This window comes from Giardia intestinalis, chromosome 3, assembly GCF_000002435.2.
Source record: "Giardia intestinalis strain WB C6 chromosome 3, whole genome shotgun sequence".
NCBI classification, from domain to species: Eukaryota; Fornicata; order Diplomonadida; family Hexamitidae; genus Giardia; species Giardia duodenalis.
This window is the reverse complement of record NC_051858.1, coordinates 35,153-47,117: the sequence shown is the minus strand read 5'-3', so window position 1 is coordinate 47,117 and position 11,965 is coordinate 35,153. Positions and strand designations below refer to the sequence as shown.

Below are 11,965 nucleotides of genomic sequence, written 5' to 3'. Positions count from 1 at the left end.
CGACGAGGCCACTCAGAGCGACTGCCTCCTGTCAGTGTGCTTTTGATCATGGACGGGCCCGTATGACCAGGGCCACCAATGGCTGCAACCGAGACAGATGGAAACACCTGGAAAGGCCAGCAGTGCCCTTATCCCTCGCCCACCAGACATGTCATAGGGGAGGTACCACCTAGAGCCTACCCGAGATTGCAGAGGGCTGGACCTCAACAGACCAGATGCGAAATCCCCTGACGCCTACGCTCAGACTGAACAGGCACCACATAGGCAACCTCTAACGCACCGTTCCATGGTAACGTGTCCTTGCTAACTCAGCTGTCTGGGGCCAGCTCTAGCGTCCAGCCTTAATGCCATTACTATCTACGAAGGACGTAGTACTCAGTTGAGACGGTAACTGCAGGACTCTATATGCTCTAGTTGTAAACTGGGAGTATGAGGGCCCATTAGTATAATCTATAACGGACATCAGTAAAGTTGTGAGATACAAGGTACTCCTGCCAGTAACGCCTAGTGCTGTGCTGGACCTAGGATGTGCCCGAGCTCGGTAGATGGCCGTTAAGGTCTGGCCATCGGATGCAGAGCCTTGGCTGCATGAGAGAAGGCTACGGGCATGGCATGGTCGTCTGTCTGTGCCTTACCTGTCAGAGAAGTTCAATGCAGAGCTCAAGACCAAGACAAGTAGCTCCAGCAGTCATACTAGAGGCCATACATGTCAGTCAGCGAATGTAGGGTGACTAATTAGGTGTCCAGCCAGATAGAAGATGAAGCACGGCCTGGAGGCAGTCTATGGGAGAGTGACTCACCATACGCAGGCTCACGCATCGCTGCAGGTCACATAGGGGCATATGATGTACTGCATATTGCCTGACGGACCGTGTAGCCGCTACCTTCAATGACCATGGCACGACAACTATATTCCCTACAGATGTTAATGCTCCAGACTGATGCATACCAATCTAGTAAAAGATAAGAAACACAAATACAGCTCTAGGAATGGTCACTGTCTCGATCAGACCACTCGACGCTTCAGATTTCAATTGGGCTTCCCATAATTTACTGGGTCAGGAGGATGGCCCTCCCCGCTTTATGACCATATGCACAGTACGGGGCACATCGCTGTGCGAAGACAGGATTACAATAGTCAGTGGCCCGGTCACTCCAGCCAGGCTGTTATTTGGGGGAGCCCGGCGTTATCCTCCGCTCACCCCTGCAAGTGGCCCTTACGCCGAGTCCACGAACATTGTTGTGGACCACGATGCCCAGAATCAGCACCCCGAACCCCAGCAGCTCCAGAAGCGAATACGGAGTGAGGGGCTCTCCGTACGGGCGACTGTAGTGCCTCGTCGAGTAGTATACTATGACCATGATGGCCCATATCAGCAGTGATCTCAAGTTATCAAATAGAGACAGATGGGTTGAAGTAAGAATCTTCCCGACAACCAGCCCGGACCATTTAAAGAGTAGAATGGATAGCGCATATAGGAGATTCATGGCTAGTATGTTTCCGTTGACAAAGGACATGTACAGCGAGTTGGCATAGTTCTCCAGGCTCCCATGGTCGCTGCCAGGTATCACGTGTGCCAGCGGGCACGCAACGCACAGCGACAGGATCACGCCACAGACACCCTCCCAGCCAACACCTAGCAGAGAGTCTATGGCCCGGCTCTTGAAGGTCTTCTCTTCTAGAAGGTATTGCGTGGCAGAGAAGATCTGTCCGCCGACGACGAGCAGGACCCCTATGGTAGTCTCGAGGGTGTCTCCGTGCTCCCGCTTCTGGATCGCAATGGCGACGTCTACTAGGAGAAGTCCTAGAAACGCAAAGCAAACACCCATGATCTCCCACCTCTCCGGTCTCCTTTTTAACAGGGGGATTGCAAGGATCTGGCAAAAGACGATGGTGAACCCCCGAAGGCTTTGGGCCGCAGACACCGAGATGTATAGCATAGCAGTGTTGAAGGCCGTTGCTTGCACAAGATCCAGGGCGGAGAAGCAGGCCGTCGCAAGCACAAACTTCCAACAAGGCAGTGGACCCACCATAAGCTTCCTTGCTTTCCTTCGAGCGATCTGCGGAGGGAGCTGCCTCTGCATAGACGGATGTGTGCATGATGTCTTGAGGGCTGTGCTATTCTCTTGCTCGAAGCTCGTTGCACTACTGGCAGCCATATCAGGAGACGATTTGGAGATGCTCCTTTTAATGACGCACCGCTTTATGCAGAAAACTCCCAGGCCGATACTCTCACCAAGGAACATGAAAAAGGCTGGAATCCACACCTTGTCGTACAGCTCCAGCTGGCCTTCGACATTCTTGCCCTTCATATAGTATGAGACCTTTCTGAAGACAATACCAAGGGCGCCTGCCGTCATCATCGCTGCAACGAGGAGTAAGATACGGTATCTGAGGTCTATGTTGCATGGCATTGTGTCTGTAGTCAATGAGAAGTACAAAAATAAATCCTTAAGCAGGGTGATTTTGGCTGACCCTTGACATCCATGTGGCACGGCTGGGTGGTAGAACCCTAAGTGCCACAATCCTGAGAGGTTCCTACTCCCCTGTTCACTGCACTCTGTATCATGTAACAAGAAGGTTTGATGGGACTAGACCTTGCTGGTTATGTGGCCCTCTCCATGGCCCCCGGGCTTGATGAATGACCAACGCGAGGCATCAGTCGATAATACAACTTTTTGTGCAGCATCATCTGGGTAAGCAAGTGCTGTAACGTGTCGTATCCTAAGAGGCACAGTGGCCATGATCTAGCTTGGTAGGCCAGAGCAGAGACAAGCATGCCTCCTTGAGGGTACGAGTCCCATAAAAGCAGCTGTAGCACATTCTGATGTTCTTGCTCGCTGGCACTCGTTCGTCCCTTTGTGACCTTTAGCGCCAAAGAATCGTCCCTAGCTAGCCAGGATGATGAGGAGGCTCATCCGCCTGCTGATCATGGGCTCCATACAACCGACCCTATGGTGAACAACCAAACAGAATGCTGCGTTCCCCAGAGTGCGAATGGACGATTGTGTACTGGATAGCTGATAAATTTCCTTTGAGGAACCGGCAAGCTGTCGGCGCCCAATGTGCGGGTGAAGTCTGTTCTTACTCAGCCTGCCATTATTACTCGGGTCCTCACTCCTGGACGTATGTCCTGAGATCCTGGATATCGCGGTACAACAAGACCCTGAACACTCGGCCAGTAACAGAGTGCTCTAAGTTACATGCTGAATCTCATATGGCAGAAGAATACCCCGAACCTTGAAGCCTAGGGCTAACTAGAGGGCAGCGAGCAAAGAACAGTCCGACAGCCCCTGTTCGTGGGCCCACTTGGCACTCCATCTTGGCAAAAGGCGACAGGAATGCGCAGTGAATCTCCTGGCTGCTATTTGATTGCTCTCGGTCTCGACCTCGATATGGGCTGGCCTTTGCGCTCTGTTGCATCCGAACGACACTACGGCACTACAAAATCATCGTCTTGTATCTGACTTGGAGATCCTCTAACATTAAATATTAGCCACCATGAGATTACAAAGTGCACAGTGGCACAGTGAGCTGTGCGTCAATGCTGTCGATCCACCGCCCGAGGTAATTCATTACAGAAGCAGCTGCGATGGTACGAGCTAGCATCCACACAGGTAATCAATGATCGTGCCTACTTACGATCTAGGAGCCAGAGCCTTGCGTTGTCAATCCTAAAGGAATCTGTCAGGCGTGCAATGTATGCGGCAATCCAAGATCGCCGTAGCAGACAATAAAGATTCGAATAACCACGAGACAAGCAATTGCAGACCAAAGGGCCAAGGGATGAGTAGGAGCCCAAAGAGTGCAGATGAGCCTTGAAGAACAGTGTGTAGAGGTAATATGGATGCGTACATTCAGCGGCTGTCATCTCCTTAAGAGCTGTAGAAGTGCACACAGTAGCAAGGCATCGATGAAATCATCACTGCTACTATGCTCGGAGAAGAGCTCATTAGTGTAGGTACCGTGGAGACAGGGGCTGGCGTCCGCTCGCGTGATAGGCCACTAAATGTTAGGATCAGACACTTGTAAGTACTGCAGTATGTATCTATGAAAGGCATGTGGCTGACTGCTATCCTGTCGCTATCTCTCCGAGGCCCGAAAAGCCAAAAGATAAAGTAGGGCATTATCGTGTGTCAGGGTCTATGCCGTTTAAGCCTTCGAGGTTTTTGTTGCGCATGCTTGCCCCGAGTCTTATCAGCCTGCCGCCGCACACCCTGATGCATGATGCAACTTGGTTCCGAGGGCTCATCTAGCCGTCCACCCAAATCAGCGGTCCAGATATTCCTTCACATTAATATGCCTAAGAGCTCAGTAGGGCGCTCCCTTGTTGGTCCTTCTGGTTGCCGACGCCAGGGCAAAGGGTCAAAGGTTAGCTTCCCTTGGCTCTGCTCTGGCCCCTTCTCCATTGTGGAAGGCCAGAATAGACAGCAGCGTTGACTGGTTAGCACTACGCTTCGAAGACTGCCAGTTGTTCTGGTGCATCTCCATGCTACCTCATGTGCGCCGGAGCGCCATCCTGCACAGAGTAGAAAAGGTGTGTGGTAACCCTCTACAGAGTAATGAGAACAAGGGCTACAGAAACATCTACAGTTGACTGTCTGATGCTCAGCTCATCGCTCCCTGGTAAAGGGTGCACAGCTTGCTCCCCTTAGCCGGGTCACGAAAGCGCTGCAGGCGGACAGAAGGGGCCAAGGACAAAGGGCCTGTCACGCTCTTGGTCCAGAAAAGGCCACTTGCTGAAGGCGGTGCCTGTAAAGATGGTCCAGCAGATCTTCAACTAGCCCGTGCTTATTACGGTGGATGGATTGGCGGATTTTCATAGCAGATTACCGTCTTTGTGCGCCACTCTTACGCAGTACCGACGCATCTACACACACTGCGAGAGTGGTCTATATCACTGAACATGCCCAGGCACCCGCCAGCTAGGCCATGGCAAGATGTCCGCGCCTGTCCTACTCCCAGACGCGCCTGTCCAAGGCAGAGAAAGGCTGTGTCGCGATCCGTACCACTTGTCATATTGCAAACTTTTTATATCCGTCGTTTCTAGTGTGTCGGTTAGTCTCTAAACTATGTCCGCCGTCGGGTAGAGCCCTGACTTCTTAGGCGACACAAGGCAAGGATCGGATCTCGTCTAAACGCAGATAGCTAAGTCTCGCGCCTTCCACAGACCTGCTAACCCCTACCGTGGCGTAGAGAGGCTCCAGTAGTTTTTGCAGTTAGTCAAAGGGATATTAGTGACTTCACAACCCTGTGTGCCCCTGAGTAGTGGTCTGCTAGTTTGCAAAACAAATTAGCCTTGTGCAAGCCATTGGCTAGTGCATCCCCTTGTGAGGATATAGTCTCCCGGGTTTTCTCGCTTCTCGTGTATTCTGCTACAACTACAAGGGGTGTGCTTAGGAGATGTTACGCCGCCTTGAGGTTGAGCCGGCTGGCAGTCCTTGTGCTGCTCATCTGGCCCGGAGACAGAGAAAGCTTCTGTTAGAGTTGAGCTCCCCTTCAGTATCGTCATTACAAGCTAGGTAGCCGAGCAGTCAACGCGTACACGTACCACGAAATGAGTACCGACGAGCTGACCTGTGGGATGGACTGGACCCGTCACCCGGTGCGATCTGCTTCTAGCCGGCGGGAGTCGTTAATAAGGAGCCCTACAACAGTGACGGGGACAGGAGAACAGGCCCACAATGTAATAGCAACCAACTTTTTCATAAAGGCATGCCTCTATTTTCAGACATAGCCAAAGTTCCGTGAGTTTACTCGTGAAGTCGTGGGTCATATCCACAGGCAGGATATCCGGCAACACAGCACATAGCACGTAGTGGGCGTGTCTCTGTATGGATCTGCTCCGTATCCTGGAGTCTCAGTAATGCTGGATAGTCAAGCCCGCTAGATGTGTATCTGTCGGAGCATCCTATCTATAACCGCTATCAGAGCAGCAATTGTAGCCCTCGCTTATGCAGTCAATTAGCGCATCATATTGATAATCAGACAGCTACTATTATGACTAGCATACTGGTTAGGAGTGTACACAAGTGCTTATATCTGAATATTGGATTGAGAGTGACGCCCCTCGTCCGAGTAGGACTACTAGTACGGCATAGCCCCGGTCCGCACGAGTAGATAGTCTGTGGTACAGCATTCAAGCAAAGTACTGGTTCTTCTCAATGTCGGCAACGAAAAGTACGCGATCCTCGCTGCACAGATAAATGACGTCGACAGTGGCATAGTCGATGAAGTTCCCGTTCATGAGGGCCACTCCTGTCTCGGCCAGAATCGGGTTAACAAGGGGGAGGTACTTATCTAGAAGAAGACGCTTCAGTAGGGGAACAGGGTCGTTCATCCCTTCGCTGTGCTTCTTGGTGGCGATATCGTGCACTCCAAGAAGCTCTACATATGCACGAACTTGGTCGTTGTTAAATCCATAGGTAAACTTCTTAAGCTTGAGCGCAGAAGAGAAGAGCACGTCGCCCTCAAGGTTGGCCAGAGTTACAGGGGTTTGGTCTGATACCTTGCTAGCTGTCACAACGAGTGCCCCCGTGAGGTTGACCGGTAGTGCAGCCGCCCCGATCCACGGTATGTGGGGTGCGGCATCCTTGGAGGGACTGACAGACAGGGTCAGGGTGACCCCGAGTCCAAGGTCGTTAACAGTGCTTAGTAGTCCGGCCTTCACAAGAGCCTCTGCAAGGCCGGGTATGTTCTGCGCCCTGATGGTGCTGTACGGGACAGTGAGACCGTCTGCCTTGAACTTGTCATACGCCACGTGCCAGGCATACAGGTAGGAGTTAACTGATTCCCTGTCTACATAGAACTCATAGTCCCTGTCGGTGTAGACTGTCTTCGGAGGGGGAGAGGTGATCTTGTTTGGATAGAGAGCTCTGACCGACCAATCTGGGATAGTAGCGATCATTGAAAACCCACCCTGGTCTGCCACTATCTTGTTATCGACGACATTGATGCCGTTGATGTAGCGCTGGTCAGTCAGATAGTCATCACCGATCTGGACAACTAAGGGCAGGTTGAGCATTGACTGCTTTATTGAATTGAAGATTGTGTTAAAGAGGAGTTGCAACACGGTGTTCTTCATCAAATCCTCCAACGTGGGCGCCATGCCCTGGATGGCAGTTGCAAGGACAGACCCGCCTGTGTCGAGTCCGATCGCATCGATGTCGAGCCCAGACGAGTACACGACGTTCGATATCTCGGAGAGCCCGAAGTGGTAGGGGCAGGTGGGGTCGTCTCCGAGCCTCAGAGAGATGTCTGCCCCGAAGCCCTTGAGGGTGAAGATGCAGTCGACGGTCCCGGTGATCCCAGTGATGGTAGTTTTAAGCCGCATCGAGATCTGCATGATGCCGTCCCGGGCCTCCATCTTGACAAAGTTGTTGTCCTGCAAATGAACCTTCATGGTCGAGACGCGCACTGCACGGGGCCTGATATTGGAGAGGGTAAGCTTCAAAGACCCGACAGTTATGGGTATCTCTGGAAACGCTGGAAGAGCAGAGATAACGTCAGGAATGATAGAGTAGCCCTTCTGGCAGAACTTCTCCAGTCCGCGTCGGGTGAAGCGGACCCCCATTCCGCGACTGGGCTCCTCGGCGAAGGGCGTATTCAGTTCGCATGATAAAATGGCAGAGACAAGTAATAACACCCTCATGCAGAGAAATTATTATCCTATTAACAGCACATACGCCAAAAGACCTTTGGGTCCGCATGCTGGATACTACTAGCGCGTGCTCTGTTTCACTGTCATGAGGCGCTGATACCAGCCTTGTTGGTCCGAGAGCAAGCTTGGTGTGTCACATCTCAATAACATAAGTTAAAAGTGCAGAAGCCCCGTTCTCGTTTGGTCTTAGCTAGCGACGGGCTGTTACTGGCTCCGTGCCTGCTCATGTGCACAGTGTCATTATCATAGCGTGCCAGTCGCTTGTGGCCCTTGAGCTACTGGCTATGGGCACCATGCTAAATGTGTTCCAATGGGTGAAAAAGCCAGGTACTTCGACGTGTTGTCCATGGTGGCGGCATTCATCCCTTGGTGCTATCGGGGCATTCGTTGCGTGCCTCACGCTTACTCAGTGTGAACCCGATACCGAGGAACAGTTCCACAAGCTCCGCTACCCCCGACCTGCGAGCCACAATCGCAGCGCTACAAGGGTCAGAGGTCCTTTATCGCATCTCCCTAGCCAGTGTGCATATCAACTGGAGTGGGAGACGTCGACACTGACACCGATGGAGAGCCTCTTAGGAATAGATAACGGCTTTCCCGATCAACAGCGCGGCAACAGAGCGGGGGCCGCATCCTCGCTCTGCTGCGTCCAAGTGAGACCTCTGGGCCTGTGTGGGGCGACTGAACAAGGCCAGGACAGCACCACCCATGGTCTGAGCCCACACTTGCATGCACCGCACGTCGCTCACCGAGATCAGGGTCGTTGGCACACCCCATCACTGCCTGCAAGGCTCGTCTGTTCCTCCCCGATTGAAGAAACACAGCCCAGCATCAGGCAAGGTCAAGCATCCTGTGTGGACCCCAGCACGTGAGGTTCAGTCTGGGTCAACTCTACGCGAAGGCGTGGCATTGCTACGCAGCAGGGCAGCCCACTCCCACAAAGACTGCAGGGCCATCCGATGGGGTCGAGACGCCGAAAGCTGAGCTCCTCGTCCTGCGCATTATTTATTGATTCTGACGGGAGTCGATGCTCTGGGCCAGCTAGGCCGTCCCCAGCGGCTCTGTGGCTTCTGCGAGCGCTCACTGAGATAGGCCACCGTGCGGGGAGCCTGGCTATCGACCTCCTAAGACACCGCAATCAATCGCAGGTGGCAGCTCGACGGTCCACCGTAGAGTCTACAGCACAGTGCGTGTTGCCAGGTAAGGTGTCACGATGGGGGATGAGGCGTGCTGGGGCCCCAGAACCTAGCGAGGCAGGCATCCCTATGGCACGCATAATGGGGAGGAGGGCATGAGAGCAGGGGCGCGTACTATTCTCGGGGCAGCTAGGATGACACCACAGCTCTGCTACACCCCAGTCTTGTCGCCGTGGGGGTGAACACGATTCCCTGGAGTGTGGCGGAGCATCGGGATGACCTGACCTGAGGCGGCGCTTCGCACACACCGTCTGGGCTGAACAGGCCTGTGGGGTCTTCTCCACTGACCGGCGCCCTCTGCTTCTGGGACTGAGTCTGCCCCAACCCGATGGCTCAGAAGGCATACACACAGGAGCCAAGCATCTGCTAGTCCAGGCGGTTGCTTGGGATCGTTATGGATCACTGAGCATTCACTCGTTATGAGCTATGGCCCGCCAGCCGCAGAGCTAGAACTCGTCCACCGTCCCCACGAGCTTCATGTTCTCAGCTGTCACCCTTTTCTTCAAAGCTGCCCTCGATTCTCTCCGCCTCCGCAGGACGAACCAGCACGTGAGGGCGACGGCCGCTATGATGAGAAGGGAGACAACGACTGCCACGGTGACCGTCGTGGAGCTGGAGCTGGCCTTCCTGGTCTGAGAGACGCATGTGTCACCCCTGAGGGTGTACCCCTCCATGCATATGCAGAGAGAGCCGACTGATTCTGATCCGCTTGGACAGCCTGAGGCGCAGGATCTCTTGCTCGGCTGGACATTGTGGCTGCTGTCTGCACATGAGAGGCACTCGCCATCTATGTTACAACTCGAGCACCCCGTGGCGTCTGACGGGCAGGTGTTCCTAGCTATGCATGCGCCGTCACTGCTGGGCTCGAAGCCCTCTGCACAGACGCACCTTCCATCCTCCTCTCTCTGATTCAGCTCCGTGCATGTGAGCAGGCAGAGAAGCCATCGACGGAGACAAGTCCGGGGGAGCACCGTGTGCACACGAGGTTGTTATCCTTAGAAGTGCATGCTTGACAGCTCTCAATTCCACACGTGGCACACTGGAGCTCTTCTGGATCCGCATAGTATCCATCGCCACAGTCAGACGCGTCGACACATGTAACCGTTCCAGAGTCGTCCACTTTGGTGTACTTTCCCGAAGAACACTTTGTGCAGTGATCAGACCCTGGACCCGCTCCAAACATGCTGAGTCGCACTGGACACTGCCTTCCAGATAAGCCCCTGTAATGCATTCGCAAACAGGTTCGTCACTGGCATCTGCCTGTTGATTCGGCTTATCGCACTGGGACCGACATGAAAGGCCATCGATGAAAAGATACCCAGAAAGGCACTTCATACACTTGACCACACCACTATCAGAAGCACACGTCTGGCACTTGTCAATACCACACAAAGGACAAATGTTAGTGGCACTATCTGCATAATACCCCTCACCACAGTCAACAGAATCTACACGTTTAATGGCACCAGATGCATCACGCTTGAGATATTTTCTTGAGACACAGGACGTGCATTTCTCAACCTCAGGACCCGTACAGGCTTAATTGCATGTGCTATGTGTACTTGTGGCGGCATCCAAGTAGGTTCCTGTACTGCACTTACAGCTACAGACATTATTTTTATCACAGCTACCTGAGCCACCCGATGGACATGAGTCGACGCAGGAAGCACGTCTACAGTTGCATATTTGCCGGCCTTGCAGCTGGCACACACAGGAGCACCGGAGGCATCAGGGCTAGGGGTGCATACAGCGCAACCGGGGACAAATCCATCGCATCTGGTACATGCCGAATCCTTCATGAAGTACCCTTGGTCCTCATTGCAAATAGTACATTTACCGTTGAACGTCTTTTTACATATGGTGTCTCCAAGGGGGTCAGTGATGACGTAGCAGCCGCCCTTGTACAGGAAGACAGGGCGGCCATAGAAATGCTGGTTGCAAGCTGCGCACATTCCTGCTGAGCTATCCTTTTGGCAGCTATGTAAAATACTTACCTGCCTACAGTTTCCATTGTGTGGGCCTCACTGGTGTTGGTGCACTGCTTACAAGCAGAATAGCCACCCATCTCTATTTGGTTGACCTTAGCACATACTTTAGCTCCCTTCTTACTGCTACTGAGCACCCGCCCCGCAGTATGGCTAACTATGCAATGAGTACAATATCTTTTCTGTACCTGTTAGAGCCAAAGGTTGCGCATACTCCATCGATTGGGGCTTTGGTCTCATCTAAGCAGGAAGTACGTTGAAGACTGGCGGCGCCTTCTGCATTGTCTGGCGCAGGATTCTGAGGAAGGGACACACAAGTCGCACAGCCTTCCATTCCGGATAGCGTATCACTACATAGGATACACCTTTCATCGGTGGTAGTATCTGGATTCGTAAAAACGGCCCCATACTCAGTATCACAAACAGTGCACACCCCGTTTGAAACAGTCTTATGTCTGTACCAGGCCACTCATCATTATTGTAGCAGCCCCCGTAAAATAGAAAATAACCTACACCGTCACCAGTATTCCTACTTCCACTTCCACCAGCACATGACTTACAGCGTGTTCCACCGCCGTTAACACCTTCTTGTTCACACACAGCTATGCCTGGTGCGCTAGCTCCACACGCTCTCCGTCGATAGGCACTTTTCCAGACTTGCATTCGGTACATAGAGGCCTCTCGTGAGCGAATATAACGCACTTATTTTCCGCACAATCAGGCTGATCCTCCTCACAGGCAACGTAGTAGGTACTCCTGTCTGGAGTAGACCTGTCGTCTGTCTGGGCTGCCAGAGAGCACGGCGAAGAACAATAATACCAGCATTAGTAGATTTTTAATTACTGACGTTTTTCGGTGCTTGCCTGTAGTCGGGCACACTAGCCAGTTATAGAGTGCCTGTGCCATACATTGAAGACTCGCGCATCCAGAAGCAGCGCGTAAAAAGCAACTAGTCATTTACTCCACCCACCGGTTGCTTCCAGTGGTGTGCCGCTGGGGCATGTCTGCGGTGTGGTCCAGAGATCTCACGGGCAAGCCTCACTCAATTCCCGGCCAGTCTGGAGACGACGGTTGGCCACGGGTCGCAACGATAGCCACAGCGGTGATAGGGAAGAGCTCCCTC

The 11,965-nt window shown here is 53.0% G+C and overlaps 2 protein-coding genes and 1 pseudogene across 2 annotated transcripts; all 3 read right to left on the bottom strand.

Moving 5' to 3' along the window:
• Nucleotides 1-1,167: 1,167 nt before the first annotated feature.
• On the bottom strand, nt 1,168-2,415 carry GL50803_0060969 (Integral membrane protein; the record flags this gene model as incomplete). Its single annotated transcript, XM_038046251.1, has 1 exon — nt 1,168-2,415. One exon carries the CDS (start codon nt 2,413-2,415, stop codon nt 1,168-1,170), a length of 1,248 nt encoding a protein of 415 aa, XP_037901770.1.
• Nucleotides 2,416-6,140: 3,725 nt separating this feature from the next.
• On the bottom strand, nt 6,141-7,652 carry GL50803_00112938 (uncharacterized protein; the record flags this gene model as incomplete). The annotated part of the gene is made up of 1 exon (XM_001703921.1): nt 6,141-7,652. One exon carries the CDS (start codon nt 7,650-7,652, stop codon nt 6,141-6,143), a length of 1,512 nt encoding a protein of 503 aa, XP_001703973.1.
• Nucleotides 7,653-9,321: 1,669 nt separating this feature from the next.
• Nucleotides 9,322-11,636, bottom strand: GL50803_0060960 (High cysteine membrane protein; annotated as a pseudogene; the record flags this gene model as incomplete).
• Nucleotides 11,637-11,965: the final 329 nt, after the last annotated feature.